The following is a 22,783-nucleotide window of genomic DNA, read 5'->3' as shown; positions in this document are numbered from 1 at the left end:
TGAAGAGTGGGCATACCTGATCCCTCTTTGAATAGAGGCAAGAGATGGCTGTGTTGGTTGGCCACCAGGCTCATTTCCAAGGCTAACTGTTCCACCTGCGCTATTTCCTTTTCCTAGTCCTTGCCCCTTAACAGAAAGACAGAGAGGCAGGGGTGCCAAAGACACAAGAAGGGGAGCAGTAGAAGAGTCTCACTGGTCTGGACTGGATCATGAAGAAAACCAGGCAGCAAGGGGAGAGGGAAATGGACTGAGAGCAAAGGGGCATCTGGGGTTGGAAGAGCAAACACTATGGGAGAGAAGGAATGAGGAGCCTGGAGGGAGAGGGGCTAAACCCACAGTAGGATGTTGGAGTTTAAAACTCCGCAGGCGTGACGTTTATGACCCTGGGTGACGATTATGACCCGAAATAGGGCGTGTAAGTAAAAACTTTTGGAATCAAAGCAGTTAAAGAACTGGAAAGCCAGGTTATCGAACAGGCTGCCCGTGGAGAATTTAAAGTCAACTAAAATGTTGATTGTATTGAGTGGTGAGCTTGGCGTCAGCGTCCCCCATGATTGTGACAGAAATAATGAGTAGGATGGAAGGTCATTATGGTGGAGAACCGATGGCTCAAACCTCAAATGAATGAGCATTGCTCATGAGGATGATAGCATCAGTGGTCTGGGAGGGGCAGGAAAGCTCTAGGATGAGCAGGGCGCCACGTTTCTCCTGCCATGCAACTTGCCTAAAAGAACCAGCCCGCCAACCTTCCTTTGACCCACCATCCCTCACCTCAGAATCTCTTCTCTGCCAGACTTCCCAAAGGTGTCTCTGTGTGTTTTCTCCAATGTTTTTGGTTCTGCACTGACTTCCTAACTTTGGCAGTCTGGTTTCTACCCTGTCATTGCAGGGAAATTCTTCCAAAAGTCAGTAATGTCCTTCTAATCAGAAAATCCAGGGGCGCCTGGGTGGCTCAGTCGGTTAAGCGGCCGACTTCGGCTCAGGTCATGATCTCGCGGTTCATGAGTTCGAGCCCCGCGTAGGGCTCTGTGCTGACAGCTCAGAGCCTGGGGCCTGTTTCGGATTCTGTGTCTCCCTCTCTCTGACCCTCCCCCATTCATGCTCTGTCTCAAAAATAAATAAACATTAAAAAAAAATTTTTTTAAATAGAATATCCAGGGGCGCCTGGGTGGCTCAGTCGGTTAAGCGTCCGACTTCAGCCAGGTCACGATCTCGCGGTCTGTGAGTTCGAGCCCCGCGTCAGGCTCTGGGCTGACTCCTCGGAGCCTGGAGCCTGTTTCCGATTCTGTTTCTCCCTCTCTCTCTCTGACCCTCCCCCGTTCATGCTCTGTCTCTCTCTGTCCCAAAAATAAATAAAAAACGTTGAAAAAAAAAATTAAAAAAAAAAAGAAAATCCATTCATTGACGACTTAACAGTTTACATTCTAATAGAAATAAGTATCATAATAGAAAACACTCATCGTGCCAAACATTGTCCTCTTCTAAGCACTTTATGTATATTTTCTTACTTAACTCCTCACAGCAGCCCTATGATATTATGAGTATCTCCATTTTGATGGTCATTCATTCCTTCCGTGCATATTTATTGGATGTTGACTTACTATATACCAGAGATTGTTTTAGGTAATAGCTAGGTAAGAAAAAGAGCAGTGCAGAGGCACTGGCAGGGTTGGCTGAAGACCAGCAAGGAGTTGGGCCTGGCTGCAGAGAGAGGGAGGGCGGTGGAGACGGGGTCAGAAAGGTAGTGGGCAGCAGCTTCTGGAGGGCCTTGGAGGCCATTGTGAGGATTTACTCTTTTAGAGGAGGAAACTGAGGCAGGGACCAGGTAAGCAACTTGCCTGTGGCTATTCAGCCAGTAAGTGGCAGTGGGGGTACCCTAGATGCAACATGGTAGCATTTGGCTCTGGAAAACACGGGGCTCCCTGAACAGTGCTCTCATTTGGCTTCCCTGGCAGTCTTGCCTGGGTTCTCCTGTTCTCATTTGCCTCTCTTCAGGCATAATGAGCTCCTTCTCCTCGGACGGTTCTTTAAATGTTGGCATTCTGGATGGTCCTGTTTTAGCGTCTCCTGTCCTGTCTGAACTCTCCTGGGCAGTATCATGCTCCCTGTCCTGCCATGGGCACGTCCTGGTGATTTCCAAACCTGCATAATTCCACCAGAATTCACCCCTTAGCTCCAGACCCAAATAGAAGCTCCCAAAGAGCTGTGGTTCTTTGAATACAGAATGTTCCAGACTTAATTTATCATTTCCAGTTCTCGCAAATCTCCCCCTCCTCTGTTCCTGGTCTCAGTGGTTAAAAACCTCAGCACTGCCTCAAACACCCTCCTTCTTCTCATTTTCTACTTCCAAATCTACTCAACTGACCAGCCAACGGGGGTGCTCACAACCGCCCCCTCTTTTCTGTTCTTGTTGCTTCTGTGTGGGTTCAGGCTTTCCTCATCTCTCTCTGAGCTCTTGTAATAATCTCTTAAGTGCACCCTGTGTTCCAGCCAGTGGATCCCCCTGCTGCCACCAGACATTGTCTCTGTAAATAAAGGTCAGATCCGCAGACTCCTTCCATCCTCCTCAGCTGCCCTTGTGTCCTCACCACCCAGAGAACAGTCCAGATCCTTCCCAGGGCTCTCACATGCTCCTCCAGCTGCCCTCTCCTGGCTTTCTTCCCCTCCCCAGCTTTTCCTTCTCTCCCTGCCACCAGCCATGCTTCTGCTCATTTCCCATCCATAAATTGTCTTCTGCTCCTTCTAGCAGCCACCCAGCTGCCACCTTCTGGGTCAAGCTTCCCCAGAACTGCTGCCCCCCCGCTTCTCCCAACCCCCCCCCCCCCGCCCCCGGCATAACAAGCCACCTCCCGGTGGAAGGCCTGCTATCCTCATTAAGCACTCCCGGCAAATATAAATGCATTGAAAGTCTGGCCAGTGTTGATTGTTCTGGGCACCTGCCAGTTGCTGGAGCTTGGCGGGAACCCATACAGGCTGGGAGAGCGACCGTGAGCACACGGCAGGTCCAGGAAATCCCCAAATTCTATTAATTGTGGGGTAAGTTCCTGGAGATGTTTTGGTAACGTATTCCTTAAATTCTGAAATCCGTAATTGCTTTTCTGCTAAAGGGAGTTGGTTTGCTTCACATGTAGAAAACCTAACAAAAGTCATGTTTCTTTAAAAAAATTTTTTTTGATGTTTATTGAGTTTTGAGAGAGAAAGAGGAAAGGACAGAGTGTGAGCTAGGATGGGCAGAGAGAAAGGGATACACAGAATCTGAGGCAGGCTCCAGCCTCCAGGCTCCAAGCAGTCAGCACAGAGCCAGACGCGGGCTTGAACCCACGAACTGTGAGATCATGACCTGAGCTGAAATCGGACGCTTAACTGACTGAGCCACCCAGGTGCCCCCTGTTTCTTTCTTTCTTTCTTTCTTTCTTTCTTTCTTTCTTTCTTTCTTTCTTTCTTTTTTTTTAAATGTTTTCATTTATTTTTGAGACAGAGAGAGACAGAGCTTGAGCAGGGGAGGGGCAGAGAGAGGAAGACACAGAATCCGAAGCAGGCTCTAGGCTCTGAGCTGTCAGCAGAGAGCCCGACGCGGGGCCCGAACTCACAGAGCGTGAGATCATGACCTGAGCTGAAGTCGGATGCCCAACCTACTGAGCCACCCAGGCGCCCCTCTTTCTTTTTTTTTTAAATCAAACCTTGTAATATAATACAGAAAAGTAATATTGGTATTAGTTATTGATTCTCCGAAAGGATCTGATCCTCTCTGATATACTTGCAAATCTTTTTGAGATATCCTAATCCTTATTAAGATTTTTAAGGCAAATATTTATTATAGAAAATGTATTAAGATAAGAAATTCAGCGGATGTCATCGCAGTTTACATTTTATTATTTCCACTCAGTCTTTTCATTTGTTGAAACAGAAAATTATATGGATGCTGGGTGTATATGGCATCTTGAATACCTGGCAATGTAGGCATCTAGGTTCACTTGAAACACGAATGCACTTCCTTTCATTTTCTGGGAACTCCAAACCCACCATCATGTTGACCTTTCCCTGTTGGCTGTAAAGGAAAGAAAGCCAAGGAGATCGGACAAAGAAGGCAGCCTCTTACCACCTGTTTGGTTTCCCTAGAGAACCATTAAATGCTGGTTCCTTCCCCCGAGCTGGAAAGCTGCAGGCTGTTCTGCAGAGGATCAAGGAACAGAGAAGTCCCTGTCCAGTTGGAAATGACAGCTGGAGAAGGGGAAAGGTAGCGGCAGGCTCCTTCCTGCCTTCTGAAGATATGAGGGGGAGAAAGGATCAGGCCGTGGTGTGATCAGAGGTTTGTGCTGAATTGCTTGTCCACCCTTCTCCCCTCCTCCCTCCCGTGGTACTGCCTTGGGCTGATGAAGCTTTTTCTATGGCCTCCGGAATCCTGGAAGCCAAGAAGGCTGCGTGATTGGCTTTTCTCAACGCATGCACTTTCCCGCTGAAATGTTGTTCTGCTCAGCAGTTAGGTTCGTAATATGGTTAATACTCCCTCCACGTACATTTTGGATTAAGTGGGCATGTTTGGTTCTGAGAACCACCATGCAGAGGTTGTTTCTGTGAGATAATTACAAATGACATGTCAGCAGCTGTCTTACAAATGGACTTTTGGTACATAGCTTGTGAGTAACTTTGAGGTAGCCTGTAGAAAAGTGACAAGTTGGCAGTTAATAATAGTAACTAAACAATAATAGCAACTACCTTTTTAAACTTTCTTTATCTTTTTCCTTTCTCTTTTTCCCTTTCTTTCTTTCTTTCTCTCTCTCTCTCTCTCTTTCTTTTCTTTCTTCCTTCCGTCCTTCCTTCCTTCCTTCCTTCCTTCCTTCCTTCCTTCCTTCCTCTCACCATGTCCCATGTCACTGGCAAGGGCTGTAGTGTATATGTATAGTGTATATACACTGTGTCTGTTTTTCAGGGATGAATAAACCATTCCTCATTTCACTTTCCATAGGCCTTTGACCTGAGTTGACAAGAATATAATAATAACTTCCATATAATGAATGCCCAGAAGGTGCCAGACATTGGCTGTGTTCTTAATATATATCCTCTATAATTCTGGTGTTCCTGTAAGGTTGATGGCACCCCCCCCCCACCTTATAGATTCAGAATCTGAGGATCAGTAAGATTCGGAAACGATGCCTAAGGCCGAAAGCTAATAAATGGATGGGACTGGAATTCTAATTGGAGACCTTTGGACTCCAAAGCTGTTTTACAGTGTCCCTTGATATATTTGTTCTTCTCTCACTTCCACTGATTGGAAGGCAGACCTCTGTTTAGGGGTGTCTTGAACAAATCCAGCCATTTAATGTATCATGGAAATTAATCCAGAAGATAAGAGACTTTTGTTGTAAGTCCTTATGAATTTACCTACTAGAATGTCAGCTGCATGAAGATAAGGAATTTTATTGGTTTTTGTTGTTGTTGTTGTTGTTGTTGTTGTTGTTGTTATTCTCATAAGTCCCTAGAATGCAGCACTTAATTCATTTTAAATGTTGAGTGAGTACCTACTATAGGCCAGGGATACTGCTTCACCCTGGAGGTAGAGACCACCCTGGGCTTTCCTTCATTTTGCCTTTGAAGCAAGAAAAGCAGGTAGCAAAGTACAAGGACTTTTTCAGAGAAGAGGCCCTAGAGAGGGCGGAAAGCTCAGGCCTTCTTAACCCTAGAGCCCTGAGGAGTGTTTTCATGCATGGGGCGGGTCCACAAATGAATGAAATGGGAAACCACTGAACCAAGAACAAGGAGGAGCTAATGCATGGTAGCTACAAAAACAGCGGTCTAAATACACACATTAATATTAGTCTAACACAAAATGGACTCTTTTTAGGAACTGTACATTAAGTACCCGTGTTGAATTGAGACTCGGGTTACAGTACTTTCCAGTTAGCCAGAGATGGTAACTTTCCATCAGTGGCACTTGATCACTTACCTCAGTGACTTTGCAATAGTTGACTCTGAGGCAACCATTATTTTCTCCTTGAATTTTATGAAATTGGTCTTGCCAGCCAAGCCATGTAGCTGAATACGCTTCTATAAATTTAAAACCCTTTTCTCCCAACTTTTCTTGGAAAACTTCCAAAGGTACAGAGAGGTTGAAAGAATGGCCTAGTGAATGTCTATGCAGCATTCACCTGGCATAGGCCCTGTGGACTATACAGCCTGTGGGCCAAATCCAGCCTAGTGCCTGCTTTCTTAAATAAAATGTATAGGACTACAGACATTCCCATTCATTTATGTATTGTCTGGGTGCAATGACAGAACTGAGTCATTTTGTCAGAGACCATTATGGGCCCAGAAAGCCATATTTACTACATAGCCTTTTGCAGAAAAAGTTTGCCAATCCCTAATTTAGATTCACCAATTGTTAATATTTTGCCATATTTGCTTTATCTCTTTCTTCATGACGAGCAAATATTCTCTCTCTCTCTCTCTCTCTCTCTCTCTCTCTCTCTCTCTCTCTCTCATATGCACACACCTTTTTTTCCCCTGACTATTTGAAATTATGTCATAGACGTTATCATAAATCATCCCTAAATAATTCATACATTTGCTTAAAAATAAAGACATCCTCTTATATGGCATCATCATCCTGCCTAAGAAAATTAACATTTATTCAATAATGTCCTCCAACATACAGTCCATATTTAAATTAGATGTTTATAGCCTTATTTACTTTTCTGTTTTGCAACTAGAATCCAATCAGAGGTCATAAATTACATGTGGTCACTGTGTCTCTTCAGGGTCCAATTTTTTGTTTTTTAATGACTGACATTTTTGAAGAGTCACTCAAAAACTTTTTTTGAAGGCTTACTAAGTTTTAATGGGTTTGTAATACGACAATAGTAGGAGGTAATATAATGGTCACTGCCGTAAATCAGTGTCTTTTACTTCTTCTCCTGTGGGACCGAGACTCTGTTGTACAGTTTGGCTTCTGGAGGTACAACACAAAGATGGGAGTTTTTCTTGGAATTGTACATGTGGAAAAATCTCAGTGTGAAGAGCAAGGCAGATGGGAATTTGCAGAATGCATTTTATGTAATTAAAGGCACAGTCCTTTTTACCCACTCTGGCTGCTGCCCCTGTGAGCTCTTGGCTGCGGAGCTTTTTCTTGGGGCTTTTCTCCTGACCGGGGTCTGGCTCCCCTCCAGTCTCATTAGGTTGCAGCAAGGAGCTGAGAGGAGGCCGGCAGTCATTGAAATCTGCCAGCCCCAATCATTCAGCCCAGCTGGCAACGCAGTCTGTGTGATGAATATAGCATGGCGTTCAAGGGCACATCTGGGGTTGCCTAAGGGAAGAGCACCTCCTTGCCTTTCTTAAGGACCAGAAGTGCCACAGTCGTGTGCCTCTTGTGGGACTCCGTGGTGGTCAAAGCTTGGTCCTTTTATTGTGGTCCCAAATGATTCCTAGAGAATACCAGGACCCATCCTTTGTTTTCCTCTGGGTGAGAAGTCCTCAGAGCTCACAGACCAACCAAAAAGGTAGTTGCATGCCCTGGAAACGACTGGCACGCGCGTCTAATGAAACTCTAGAGATGGGAGGGAGAGGAGGAAAACTTCAAGGAGAAATTTGATCTTTTTAAAACATGCAAAGTAACTGAAGGAGAGACTATCAGGGGTGTGGCTAGCTTTGGACTATGACCAGCTTTTGTCACTCTGTAAGAGGTGTGTGAATGATGCAGGTCTTGCGCGTGATGGCCCATCGTGACTGCTGACGAAAACCCAGGACACGGGAAGGACATAAAACATTCTGGGAGGGGTCACCTCCATGGAAGCGAAGTGAGACTGTAGTATCTTCTCATTGGTCTCCCTGCCTCCTGTCTTACCGCTCTGAAGTCCTTCCTTCACACTCTCTACTTCCCCCTAGGCCTACCCCCAACAGTCTACTTCCGCTGCAGATCTGAGCACCATTTCTCAGATTACAGCCCCTCTGTGATTTCTGTGGTCTGCTTTCTATGGCCTTCAAGGCCCTCTGTGATCAGCCCCTAATTCCACAGCATCATCTTCCTTTGGTGCCGGCCTCAGATTTGATGCTCGTGTCCACCTTATATGCCACATCCTTTGCTGGCTGTGTGAACTTGGGCAAAGTGCTTAATTGTTCTGTGCCTCAGATTGCTCATCCATAAATGAGGATGACAATAATACCTGCTATCAGCGCCTATAAAATACCTACTAAGGTAAAATACCTACTAAGGTTGTACAGGGGTTAAATGAGTTAGTATATATAAAGCTCTTGGGAGAACGCTTTCAATATAAGCTATATAAAGGTTAGCAATTTATTGCTATTGCTCTTGTTGTTTTGAGCCTGGGTATATTAATTGTTTGGTTGCCTGCATAAAAAATCACTATAAACTTAGAGTCTTAAATCAATACCCATTTATTATCTTAGTTTCTGTAGATCAGAAGTATGGACATAGCATGATTGCATCCTTTGCTAAGAGTCTCGTGGGGCTGAAATCAAGGTGTTGGTTGGGGCCGAGGTCCTATCTCTGCTACCAAGGCTCCTCCAAGCTCATGTGCTTGTTGACAGAATTCATCTCCTTGCAGCTACAGAACTCATGGCCACCGGGAATTCTGTTCACTTTCTTGAAATCCTCCCCTGATTATGTCAGGCCCAATCAGATAATCTTCCTTTCAATTAACTCAGAGCCAGCTGGTTAGTAAGGTAATCACAGAGTGACATCCATCACATTCACGGGGCCCTAGCACTCCAGGGGAGGCGATTGTTACAGGGTGTGTACACCAGGGGGCAGCATTCTTGGGGGTCATCTTAGAATCTGGCCTACAGACTGGGTAATTGGGAAACACAATGCTCTTTGGTTTACTTTGTTGAACAGCACTTGCGTGAATATAATTCCGTGACCACCATCATTTCAGATTTTTGTAGTAACTTTCTTAGAGTCTTCAGATGGATTCACACTGGTCGGGCCCCTTTATTATTCTTCTCCTGTAGGTCTCTCTAGCAGAAGTCTTCTAGGAAGAGGACAGTGAGGACCTTGTAACCAACAAACCTGCTGCTAATTCTCTGCAATTCCAGAAGGATGACCCACAGTTGTAGTCCCTTTCAGAGCCATCTGTTTATTCTTGACTCTCAACGGATGAAGGGCAGGATCCTCAATGGTCAATGGTGCCTCTTACTCTGCCAGTTCAAAGAGAAAATGTTCACGTTGGAAAGGGTCTTTTGCATTATTTTCAAAAGCTTTCAATGCCCCTCTTTTTTCTCTTCCCAATTAAGTCTAGACTGTTTTCCCATTTATTTTTGTTAATGTTTTATTTATTTTTGAGAGAGAGAGAGAGAGAGCGCACAAGCAGGGGAGGGACAAAGAGAGAGGGAGACACAGAATCTGAAGCAGGCTCCAGGATCCAAGCTGTCAGCTCAGAGCCCAACATGGGGCTCAAACCCATGAACTGTGAGATCCCGACCTGAAATGAAGTCGGACTCTTAACGGACAGAGCCACCAGGTGCCCTAAAAGATGCTATATTCTGCTTTTCAATAATATTTTACTTGCAGTTGTACACAGATGTATTAAGGTAAAGGAAAAAAAATGAATTTGGCATGGCTGTGGGTTTAGAAATTTGAAAGTGTCTGTTTACCTTGGCATATCCTAACCAAGTATGATTTTATTTTCCAACAAGCCATAATTTAGGTCTGACTCTTGCTGTCTTAATGACTGACATCCCTTTGGTAATTTGGACTATTAAAGTGGAAGGGCTGGATCATAAAAATAATATAAAATAATATACACTTGGATTTCTTTTCTTCCCTCCAGGACAATATCATCTTATTCTTGAGAGGCTGTAAAGAGCTCGGCCTTAGAGAATCTCAACTTTTTGATCCTAGTGACCTACAGGATACATCCAACAGAGTAACAGTCAAGTAAGTAACACAAGATTTATGTTTAAGGGACTGGTCAGAATGGCTAATTAACAACTCAGGAAACAACAGATGTTGGTGAGGATATGGAGAAAAGGGATCTCTATTGCACTGTTGGTGGGAATGCAAACTGATGAAGCCACTCTGGAAAACAGTGTGGAGGTGCCTCAAAAAATTAAAAATAGAACTGCCCTACGAGCCAGCAATTGCACTACTAGGAACTTATCTAAAGGATGCAGAAATGCTGATTCAAAGGGGCACATGCACCCCCATGTTTATAGCAGCACTATCGGCAATAGCCAAAGTATGGAAAGAGCCCAAATGTCCATCAACTGATAAACGAATTAAGAAGATGTGGTGTGTATATACACACACACACACACAATGGAATACTACTTGATGATGAAAATGACTGAAATCTTGCCATTTACAGCAATGTGGATAGAACTGGAGGGTATTATGCTAAGTGAAATAAGTCAGAGAAAGACACCTATCATATGATTTCAGTCATATGTGGAATTTGAAAAACTTAACAGATGAACATAGGAGAAGACAAAGAAAAATAAGATAAAAACAGAGAGGGAGGCAAACCATAAGAGACTCTTAAATACAAGAACAAACTGAGGGTTGGTAGAGGGGGAGCTTGGGGGACTGGATTATATAGGTGACAGGCATTAAGGAGGGCACATTTCGGGATGAGCACTGGGTGCCATATGTAAGAGATGAATCAGTGGGTTCTACTCCTGAAGCCAAGACTACACTGTATGTTAACTAACTTGAAAATTAAAAAAAAAATTTATGTTTAAGGAAAACCTATTTATGGTTTGACTTGTAACTTTGTAATGATGTTGTAAGGTCTAAGAAGCAGAGTATTGCACATGTCTCATAAAATAAAAACGTGAAGGTAAAAATCAAGCTTTCCAAACAAGACATATTGGCCTTCCCCCTGTGTACGGCTTTCATTCTGATCAAATGTAATTTTTTTAAAGCAAAAATCACACATGGAGAGTTAGAATGTTAAAAAGAATGAGAAAAATGTTAGGTGAGACTTACTGGAGGGAGAAGCAAGAGAGAAATATGCACAGAATCTGTGTTAGACAAAAAGCCTTTATTGGCTCTAGTTGGGCATTTGAATAGGCTCTTGGAAGACTACAAACTTGGTAAACAGATCCGAGCACTGTTTGTTATGCAAAGAGGGCAATAGATTCTGGAGAAATCGCTTCCTCATTTACATTTGTAACTGTTTTCTCATATGTCAGTGATCAGGTTCTTTGAAGATGGATTATTGGCTATTTGACTGCTGTTGACTGTGTCTACTCACTGAGCCATGTTTGTGGCCAAAGAATTTTTGGGAAAGAATGGCTCAATAAAAGAAAAGGCAGTGTGCTTCTCTGGAAAGGAATAGCGGGTGACCAGGGTAATGAGAAGAAAGATCGTCTTGTCATGAGATGGTAGAGATAACTTTCCTGTAGCTTAGAAGTCCTTCACACTCTGACACATTACATACAAAACATTTCCCACTTTGGTCAAACAACATTTGGCATGAATATGCCCTAATAATAAGCTTAATTACATAGATAGGGTCTGTGGATTGCATACACTTCTTTTGATTACTTTTGGGCCATTTTGTCATGGAGGAACAGAAAAGGGAGAGAAGCCAAAACTCAGGGCTCTTAATTGTATACTCGTTGCCAGTATTGATTGGGGGGGGGGGGGTAAAGGAAGCTACTGAATGAAATCAAGTTAGTTCACATTGGATTTTATGATTCGTGACTGGGAATTGATTATATAAAATCATTTCACTCTTGTCAATGTACCTTTCTTTACTATTTCTCATGGAAAAAAATTACTTAAGGGCACAAACAGAATACCAATTATGGTATTTGATTATGGAAACCACCATAAACCTCATTTTAGACATCACATGCTCCATATATTAATCCAGCCTCTATAAATTATTCATTTTAGGAGATGGTTTCTGCCTCATCTGACATGCGTAGTTTGACCTAGGTGGCAAGTGGCCAGAAGCAGTAGTAACTATACGACATCATAACAATTAGTGATATGCACATCGCTTGGAGGGTAAAGGAAAGTTTACTTTGACGGTGTTGGCAACTGCATTTTTTTTTGAAGCTATTCTAAATCAATGTGTCACTAAACCAGGAGAATTTTGAGATAGTTTGATTTTAGAGATTCAGAATTTATATCACCTCTACTGCCTATCTACAAAAACCTGGGCATCAGGAAGCCAGGAGTCTGGCCCTAGACCTGCTACTCCCTGGGTCTATAATCCTAGGCAAGTTCTCTCGCTTCAGTAGGGCTCTGTGTCTTTATCTATAAGATGGAATTGGACAGAATGTTCTCACAGGTATGATTCTAGCTAAAGCTTGCTCAGTGTTCAGCTTGCTCAGATCTGGGAAGATGGTCCAACCAACCTGTGAGGAAACACAGAAAACAACCTAAAGAGGAAAAGTCACATAGACTAATGAATGACATACAGTCAGTCCCTTCTCACTGTATCATCTTCCCCTTCTCCTGTCTTTTTTTTTCCTTCTGTCATTTTTCTTTATCTTTCCAGCTGCTTCTTTTCTCCATCTCCTTTTCTTCCCTGTGCTTCCCCTCTCTTCTTTATCTTGTCTTTCCATCTCTCTCCCCTTTTGTATTCTTTTTCTTCATTTTCTTCCCTTTTTGGTTCTTCCTTCACTTGAAAATTATTTTCTTTAGGCAAGGCTTTCCTATCACCTTCTGTAACTTTATCATTTTTCGTTCATTCATTCAGTAACTATTTACTGAGCGGCTACTATGTGTCAGATACTTTCCAGTCATTAGACAATTGGAATGAACAAGATAGCCAACACTTCCTGTTCACAGGTAATTTACACACAGTGTCAGGAGATAAGAAATACACAAGTAAATCAAAAAGATAATCACAGGGAGTGAGTGATAAGTGCTGAGAAGGAAGTAAAAGATGATGTGAAAGATAGTGACCATCACAACATATACATGTATCAAATCATCATGTTGTGTTTTTTAAACTTATACAGTGCCATATGTCAATCTCAGTAAAACTGGAAAAAAAAGATAGTGACCAGTCCAGAGGTGGTCAAACGTAGCCCCTCTAAAGAAGTAGCATTTCAGCTGAAGGCTGTGGGCTGAGACATGAATGGGAAGCAAGAACCAGCCATGTGAAGACCTACAGAGCATTCAAGGCAGAGGAAGTTCAAGTAGAAAGCCTGGAGAGGAGCAACAGATTTGCTCTTTAAAAAGGATAAGCAAAGTATCTGGTGTGGTCGAAGGGTAATGAGCAAGAATGAGTGTGGTAGGTGGGCAGCCCACAAGCCTGGCAGGATGCTGAACCTAGAATCATTACGGAGAAAAGTGTTTCCTTCACTGTATGAGTTTCTAGAAGAACATAAGGAACTTTGTATTAAAATTATACCATAAATTCATTTACAGTACTTAGAAACTCATTTCTAGTTTTAATGAAGGGTGGGGCATAGAATGAGCTATCTGCTTCACAGCTTTTCTGTAAATGATGCTGGTTTCATCTGGCACCAGACAGGGAACATTTGTAACATATGTAGATTCTTATCGCTATGGTAGATTAAAATACAAGTGCTGCATCTTTCTGCTTTACCCTCTGAGGGTTGAGCAGAACATTAGTAGAGATGGAAAACACCCCTTGACGCCACTAATTAATAGCGTAAGCCATACAGTACAGGGGCAGATCCCACAGAGCAAATGTGGATACTTTCCTGAAATGTTTTTTTTTTTTTAAATATAATTTATTGTCAAGTTGGCTAACATACAGTGTATACAGTGCGCTCTTGGTTTGGAGGGGTAGATTCCCATGACGTGTTTTTTTTTTTTTTATGCTCTTTAGTTTAGCTTTTATTGGAGGTAATTTTTCTTACTTTTCTTTTTTTTTTTTTTTTTGAGAGGTAACTTGAGTAGACTAAAAAGAAAAAAGAAAGAAAGAAAGAATAAAAAGAGGGACAAGCTGCAAATGATTACTGCATGTGTAATTTAGTGAACTCTACCTGTAATGGATGCCAGACAACCTTGATGGGGAACGAAAGCCTAATCCAGAAAGGCATGCCGCAAATTTATTCCAGGGAATTGAAGCAATTGCATAAAAATGAGGAAAGGCTATGGCTTGCTCCTGAGCATGTCTCCGAAAATTTTGGAAGCATTTTCACACAATTGGTTGTTAGGTAGAAATCATTCAGCAAATATTTTGTGAGCTCCTACTATGGGCCAAGCAGGATTTTTTAGAACTGGGTCACAATGATAGTCAATGAAGTTTCATTATCAATACAGAATACATTTTATGCTCCCCATTCTTAACTTATCTTTCATTACAATTTCAAATCTTGCATAGATTTTTTTTTTGTTTTCATCATTTTGTTTTGTTTTTGTAAGTTAAAAAATCCCAGCAAACATCTAAGCAGGTAATGCCATATTTTTTTTTTCTACTAAAAAGGGGAAATTTTCTCTTAAATCCAAATGAGACCAACGTTTCCTTCAATCCAAGTCCTTGTTGATGGGTTTATCTCCTTAGCATATACTATCTTGTTTTCTATTCCCTGAAATATCCACTGACTTAAAATTGTACACCTATTTATTAATATGTTCTTTGGGTCAGAATAAGCAGCAATGAAGTAATTGGTGTCTAAGTGCTTGAACAAATTCTTGACTGGTGTATACAATACAATTATATTCACCCTTCCCCTGCTCTGCACCCCAACTGAAGTTACTGTGGGAAAAAGAAATGCAGTCCTTTGTTTTTCCTAGCATTTATTTGTTGACGTGTTAAAGAAACTTCGGAATAATTTTGTAGAAATTTTTATATTCCACTATATGAATATTTTGAAAGTATCAACAACTAGCTTTTTTTGTTTATAGTTCGAGAATAAGTACTTATGTATTTTTTAGAATGCACATGTGTATATTCGAACATAACACACATATTTTCCTGCTTATGGCTAATTCCCAACACTAATTTCTATCTGTAGCAGACAAGAACAAATATTTGGGTAACATTGCCTCTTCTGCATATATTTTCAGGTCTGTTTAATTAAGTAAGGTTCTAGACCCTTTAGACTTCTAGTACTACTTGTACAAAGATTTTGAAAGGGTAGTAAGATTTTGATTTCACAGTGGTCTATAATCAAGGCACAAATTTTACCTTAACAGCTGAGCTTTGAGAATACAAATATAAACGGTCCTAGTTTTTAGATGGAATCCTTCACTTTCCAGATGTTAAAAGGCATTCATCTTTTCATGGTGCACTTTGGAAGGCTGATTTCGTCTCGTCCTTTTGCATCTTGCTTCCTAAATGATTTTATTTAGTACCTGAAATCACTCATCATAGACCTTAGAAAAAATGATATAGTCTGCTGATTTCATGATATGTGTCTGCTTCAAGTACATCTTAGAGGTGTTTAAGGGAAGATCACAGGGAAGCAACTGCTATTCTGACTGTATTTTCTTTTCCTTTTCCTTAATTAGGAGCCTTGATTACAGTAGGAAGCTGAAAAATGTAAGTGTTTTCACTTCACTTTCAAAACATCTTTCCTTCTAATTTTTATGGTTCAGGTGTAAAATTTAGCTCATAAGTTCATTGCCTTCTGTATGCCTTGCTAGGAAGAGTCCTTAGAAAACAAGGATAGGTGTCTCTGATAGAATAATCAATCACTGTGATAGAAACAAAAATTATAGATGGGGGAGTTTTCTGTAATTAATAAGGACTCATTCCAGAAGTAAATAAATGAAAGCTCGCACTCTGTAATTGTTTCTTAAATACAAGATGATCTGTCTCAGCATTAATCTCAGTTCTTTTCTGTTTGTAGGCACAGATGGGATTATTAAATAAAGCAGCTGAGCACACTTTTTTTAGGGAAAAGATCAGCATGATATAAATAGTGTTGACTGTCATGGGCCTGTACTTTTTCTATTTTTTTTTAATTAATCTTTTGGGTTTTTATTAATACTTCCCCAAATCAACTTTTTGGAGTTGGATCTTATTTTCAAAGAGCAAGTACATTAGTGCTTTTTTTTTTTTTTTTAATGGGAGAGGGTTAGAAGGGGTAAAGGGAGAGAGAGAGAGAGAGAGAGAGAGAGAGAGAGAGAGAGAGAATCTCAAGCAGGCTCCACACTCAACACAGAACCCAAAACAGAGCTCAATCCTACAACCCTGGGATCATGACCTGAGCAGAAATCAAGAGTCAGACACTAAACCGACTGAACCACCCAGGTCTCCCAGTGCTTGTTTATTTTAACTTTAAATTAGGAATCTAAGAAATGACCTTGTGTATATAAAATTTAAAAGTGGCTATGACCCCTCCTTTTTTTTTTTTTTAATTTCCAGGGTGCTATTATATTTGGTTGACATTTTCATTCTTGTCTTCTTTTTCCTCCTGTAAAACTAGGGCTATAGGCCATTTTTTCTCATGCATTTAAACAAATCGGAAAACCCATAATCTAAAACACAACACCGTTCTATCTTTCTCCTGTTACACCTTTCAAAATAGCCTCATACTCTTAGCCCACATTAGTTAGTTTATGGTCCTAGTTAATGTCCTGACATTTGGAATTGTCTGTTCTCTGGAAATTTATTTGTAAGCAATCAGTTTAACAAGACTTTCTGGAAGTTTTGAAGGATTCCTGAAGTGCAATTTTCCCACAGAGGTGGAAAACCGAATCACATCGTAGCATCAATACCCACAACCATATTTTGGGCCTGTTGCCATCTGGAACCATGTACACATATCACATTGTCCAAAGCATTTCCTGGTCTAGCAAGTGGAGGGAGGAGGTACCATAAGTACTTCCCAGCCTGATTGAAGCAATAAGACCACATGTGAAAATAAAATAATAGCTTTTCCGTAAGCTTCAGATCCCAATAATTCAGTTTTAAGGAGCTCCTCTTCAGCCTTCTGGGTTTTCTGGAAAAATTGATGGAAAGAGCATTTGCTTTTGTGGACAGTTTCTTTGGAAAAACAGAAAAAAAAATAACTTGGGACTGCAGCTTCAGACTCTTGAAACTTCTTGGACATTTGTAAGCACGCAAGGTTATTAAACTGGCAGTAATCTTGTCCAGGCTACGAATTCCCATCTCAGATTAATAGGAATCTAACTATACCCCAAAGCTGGATATCTGAAAATCGTACTCTCTATTGGATTGCTTTCTTCTGATTTCAGTTAGATGGGTTGTGTTGCTCTTGTGTTGGGAACCACTAACTAACCTGGCTCACTCCTCTGAGGTTTTGCAGTTGATCTTAGCAGAACCTCTCTGCCCACAAATAGAAATCGTGAGCCTCTAAAAACACCTTCTCTCAAAAGGGATTGACAACCCGTTTCCTGCTCATCTGGGTAAAGGCTCCGGAGTTATAGAAAACTTTTACTTCCTAATTTTGAAACCTTTATTACATAAAAATAATTCTGGAGGATTTGTTTCTCCTTCTTGCCATCTTAGAGATCATTTTGTTACAACCAACCTTTTCCTAAAACTGGAGCTTTATTTTAACTACCGAATCATGTTTGTGTTGACTGATAGAGCGTTGGGTTCTTATTAAAATGATTTTACATGTAATGGATACCTCATGGATGGTGGTTTTTATGAATCGGTGTTGCACATTCTCTCCTTCCTGCTTTCCTGTTAATAGAGCATTACTGATTCCTTAGCTTAAAAAGAAAGTAATTCTCGAGGGAAAATTCTCCTGCCCTTGGGCATGGTTTTGTTTCACAGGTATTAGTTACCATTTACTGGCTGGGAAAAGCAGCAAACAGCTCTGCATCCTATAGCGGAACCACACTGAACCTGAAGGAGTTTGAAGGCTTGCTGGCTCAGATGAGAAAGGTAACTTGACTTTTCTTCTTTATCCCAAGAGGTTAAGATAAGAAGGGAAATCAACACCTTTGCTCCTTTTTAAGATGATGGTTTGGTGTGGTGAAATTGCACAGCGATGTCTTGCACTCAAGGGAAGGACCGTTTGTCTTACCAATGAGTTCTCTGCCTTGTGTATCCCATGCCTACTTGAACTTTTTGTAGCCTTCAGAGAATGGAAGGTATGAGCTCTCCCCAACTTTAATTCCCAAAGAGCAAATTCAGTCTGTGAGTATGTGGCTTTGCATGCCAGAGAGCTCAGTGCTTGTTTTCTTGGGGGAGTAACGCCTGAGTTAAACAATACAGTATTATACGAAAATGAAGACTTGCTCTGCATTTGTCCTAAAGGTCATTTTGCTTACCCGTCAGGGCGTTGGTGTGGGTGAGAGGTAAGTCTGCCAAGTTCTTGCTGGGTGGGCATCCACTGGGCTCTGACAAATTAGAAACATTCTCTCCTGAGATGTGCATTTTATGGCCATTGTATTCGGATGACCTGGAAACTTGGAAAACATTTTTTACAATATTCAAAGCTTTATTTATTTGATTATGGGAAAGACTGATCTAATGTAGGAATTTGTCAAAGAAACAGTGGGATGTTTTATGTGTGCCTGCCTGTATGTTCTTTTTAAGGTTCAGCGATGTATGTGAACTCATCCAAAGTTCTAGGATATAGTATTACCTGTGAGCAGCCCCACCCAACCAGCCTAGTGACGTGGTGAGGCTCACTTGAGGCTCACTTGTGTCATCCATGGGTTTTGGATAAGGTCCGTATTGTAGCACAAATAGTTAAGGCCTTGCCCTTCCTCATTTCTCAAACATGCAAACTAACTGCACTAATGAGACCCCCTGAGAGACATTCGCACTTTGACAAACTTGCCCCCCTGCCTGTCCCCACCAAGACAGAGAGTGAGCAAGTGGCAAAGGGGCAGAGGGAGAGAGAGAAAGAATCTTACTGGTAGATGGGTCATCTTTCTTTTAGATTTTTAGAGAGAGAGCACAAGTGGAGTGGGGCAGAAGGAGAGAAAGAGAGAGGAAGAGAGAGAGAATCTTAAGCAAGCTCCATACTCAGCATGGAGCCTGATGTGGGGCTCGATCCCACAACTCTGGGATCATGGCCTGAGCCAAAATCAAGAGTCAGACGCTCAACTGACTGAGCCACCCAGCCGCCCCGCGTCGTCTTTTTACAACTGTTTAAAAGCCCTGCCTCACAGTTTCTCTCTTTGCTGGATACTCTTGGAATCTGATTTATTTTTGTTATGGACATTTCTTATTAGCTCAGCTCCTCTATAATCTTCAACTCTCTTGGGGCGCCTGGGTGGCTCAGTTGGTTAAGCGTCCAACTTCAGTTCAGGTCATGATCTCACAGCTTGTGGACTCGACCCCCATGTCAGGCTCTGTGCCGAAGCTCAGAGCCTGAGCCTGCTCCGGATTCTGTGTCTGTCTGCACCCCCCAACACCCCCATTCATGCTCTGTCTCTCTCTCTCTCTCTCAAAAATAAATAAACATTAAAAAAAATTATAATCTTCAACTCTCCCAGCTTCCCTTTCTATTGAGACCATTCTCTATGTCAGCTGCCTTGAAATGACCTGTTGTTGTTAATAGCTGTTCCCTTTTTTTAAAAAAAAAATGTTTTTTTACTTATTTTGAGAGCGAGAGAGAGAGTACGTGCACATGCATGCATGGGGGAGGGGTTGAGATGAGGGAGAAAGAGAATCCCAAGCGAGCTCCATGCTGTCAGCTCAGATCCCAACATGGGGCTCAATCCCACGAACAATGAGATCATGACCTGAGCCTAAATTAAGAGCTGGACACTTAATCAGCCGAGCCACCAGGCGCCCCCAGCTGTTCCCTTTTTTTAATGAATGTAGACAATATCACAGGACATGAGGGAATACTTGGTATCCCTGGACAAGGCATGACTTAACTAAAATGGCCCGCTGTGGTATTCCCATACCTCTAGGTAGAGAGTAATTGACCTGAACTTCACACCTGGAGGTGCTGGAGATATCTGTTTCTCTGGAATATATTTTATTTCATTTTATCTATTAAAACTGGGCTTATCTGAGAAATGCAGAAAACCCTAACAGTGACTTAAATAAGACAGAATTTTATTTCAAAGTCACATAAAAGAGGTCTGAATGTGAGCAGTGGGCAGGTGATCATCAGGTCGGGCACCCAGGGTCCTTCTTTTTACTCCAACATCCTCAACCCTTGGGTTCTCACCTTCTGGTCCAACATGACTGTACAAGCTGTAGCCATCTTATCCACATTGGGGTCCCGAGAAAGGAGGGATGAGGGGAAGAAGGGCCTATGCTTTCCCTTTAAACACACTTCTGCAAAGTCATACACGCACCTCTGCTCATATCCCATTGACCTAAACTCAGTCACACATCCATGCCTCACTGCAAAGAAAGACTTGAGAGAGGTAGACTGTACCGCAGCTAAAAACTGTGGATATTTTCAATGGAGAAGAAACGGAGAACAGATATTGAAGGGACAGCCAGGAACACTTCTGCACGGATGCAGGCTGAAATAAATTTGGAATTAAAATGTTTTCTTTCACAAAGGAGACTAGCCAGAAATTTTTTATATTCATTTTCCTAGGGTGAGAAATGTGTATAAAAATTATCAACTTGTAAAGTGACACATGTAGAGCCCTTAGCATAAGCTTCTGGCACATAGTGGGTATTCATAGTAGATTGCTGTTGCTATATACTGAGAAAAGATCTCTGAAAGCATAGTGACGGTGGCCTGTCAGTGAGCCTGGATATGTCAGAGGGGGGGTTTCCCAAAAGAGGGGACTCTGAAGTGGAGCAAAGGAGAAATATTGCAAGAACGTTGAGATTGAAGGAAGAACCACGGGGACTAAGGTGGCCTTAGAATCGTGGGGACGGGAGCTGGAAGGCAAACATTCCAGGTTCTTCCTCTCTACGGCTCTCTCTCCTTGAGATTTCCTCACATCGGGGAACATGGCCAACAGCGTCCACAGGGTTACCTACTTCTAGCTCCTTGTCCAGAAAGCGAGGGAATTCTTCCTCCTCGGCCCGGCTGCACAATTGCTAGGGCTTTACCCTGGCCCAGTGTGGGTCCTATTCCTGAACCAGGCTCTGTGCCCGGGCCAACGGGTGCCGTGACTGACCTAAGCACCACTGCTTTAGGAGGTGAGGGGTGTCAAGTAGAGCAAGGGATGAAGAGCAGGGAATGTGATAGGCAGGAACGGACCTCTGCCAACATCCACTTCTCTTCCCTTACCCTGCCTTATTTTTTCACGATGCTACCGCCCAACTTTGTATTCATTTATCTGTTTATCTTTGGTCTCTTCCAGTAGACCATAAGGCCTGCGAGGACAGGATATTTATTGGCTTTGCAGAACGTTGTGTCCCCAGCATTAGGACTGTATCTGGCCCATGGAAGATGCTCCGTCATATCTGAGGCGTAAATAGCCTCCCCGACCAGAGTGTGGTGGGTGCAGATGGGTCATCAGGTTGGAAAAGTAGAACCCTGAAACACTCCAGTATGGGAGTTAGCCACGTTATAAATCACAGAGAAGAAGAAAATGTTGAGTGGTAACACAGCGGCATCTGGAGTTTCTCGGATACTGTAAGTCACCCGGCAACCTTAGCTGGTTCTCATTATCTCTGACAAAGGGGGATAAGAAGAGGACAGATGAGTGAAACAATCCAAAAATACCAGAGATGTTGGTAGTTCACACCGCATTCATTAGCTCACGTTTACTAGAACAACTAGCAATTAGTGCACTGGACAGATTTGAGTCTTCTCTCCCGTCCCTAAAGTGCTCTCTGTAGAAGACAAAATGCTGCTGGGCTCCTGGACAAAAACCATCGATGACATAACTAGACCCCACAAAAAAAGGAACTTAGACTGCGCTAGCCTTTGTGTTGGCTGATAGCTTTTGCTCTCCCCCAGAAGCTTAACTTCGCATGACTTGATGGACTCCAATAAAATTGTTCACCCAGCTAATGTCCACATCTTTATTTCTGGCAGAAGAACCAGCTTCTTGCTTCACCCTGAGGTTCCAAGGGACCAGGTTGGCCAAGGATGACCACGGGTGGCTTGTTTTTCACTTTACAAACTGGCCAAGCCTTTTAGCTTCCAGCTCTTGCTTGAGCCGCGGCTTCATTCTTGGCTTTCTACGCAGTCATGAACAGAATGGCTTCTCTGTTTTTCTTTCCCATAACAAGCTGTGAGAAAGCAGCTGAAGCTCCAAGAGACATGTTGACTTTCTCTTTCTTTCTGTTCTCTTGTGGTTTGTAGGGTAGGGGGAAGAAGACATTTGGGCCTTTGGGGGAGCATTTCTGATTATTATTATTTTCTTGAAAATCCAGTTTGTAATGCTATGCCAAGCAGCTCGTAAAACTGTGTCCTTTCTAGATGTGACCAGTGGCCTAGCTCCAAGTGCGTGCCCTCCCTGATGAAAATTGCATCCAAGGCATCTAGTTATGGGGTATAAATGGAGAAGAAGAGTATCAGTGCATGTACAGATTGTGTCCTTAACTACATTCATAAGTTCTGTATGATTTGCATGTTAACATGCACATGCCCAAATGAATGCATGGTAGTAATTATAACCATAGCTAACACTCTTTGAGCACTTAGGCGTCAGGCATTTTTTGATTGCCCAGCAATCCTGTGAAATAGATGTTATTACTAGCTCCATTTAATAGATGAGAAAACTGAGACCAGGCAAGGTGAGATAACTTGCTTAAGGTCACACAAATGATGAGAGGTAGACCCGGGATTTAAACCCAGGCAGTCGAGATTCCAAGACCATGCCCCTACCTACCTCTGTTTTGCAGTGGTTATAGTTTGGTGATTTAGGCATAAATGGCATTTAGCAAAAGAGCATCATCCTCGTTCACAGAGTAAGAACCTAGTGAAGGTCCAGTGGTTGAAGAGATGATGCCGGTAATGGCAACTATAATAACACTCAAGTTGATGGGACGTTGTCAGGTTTTACTACTTGGGATTTGGAGACAGAATCCTGTGT

The 22,783-nt window shown here is 42.3% G+C and overlaps 1 protein-coding gene across 15 annotated transcripts in view; it reads left to right on the top strand.

Annotated features, from left to right (window-relative positions):
- The window catches only part of LIMCH1 (LIM and calponin homology domains 1), a 324,774-nt gene that overhangs the window by 208,663 nt on the left and 93,328 nt on the right, over positions 1-22,783 (top strand). For all 15 annotated transcript variants that reach the window (XM_042984636.1, XM_042984624.1, XM_042984623.1 and 12 more), the window contains 3 exons: positions 9,783-9,889; positions 15,398-15,428; positions 17,637-17,747. In XM_042984636.1, the coding sequence (XP_042840570.1) occupies positions 9,783-9,889; positions 15,398-15,428; positions 17,637-17,747 (249 nt within the window). The remainder of the gene's footprint in view (positions 1-9,782; positions 9,890-15,397; positions 15,429-17,636; positions 17,748-22,783) is intronic.

The sequence above is a fragment of the Panthera tigris genome, chromosome B1 (assembly GCF_018350195.1).
Source record: "Panthera tigris isolate Pti1 chromosome B1, P.tigris_Pti1_mat1.1, whole genome shotgun sequence".
Classification (NCBI taxonomy): Eukaryota; Metazoa; Chordata; class Mammalia; order Carnivora; family Felidae; genus Panthera; species Panthera tigris.
Note: the sequence above shows the minus strand (reverse complement) of the source record. Positions and strands in the feature narration are given on the sequence as shown.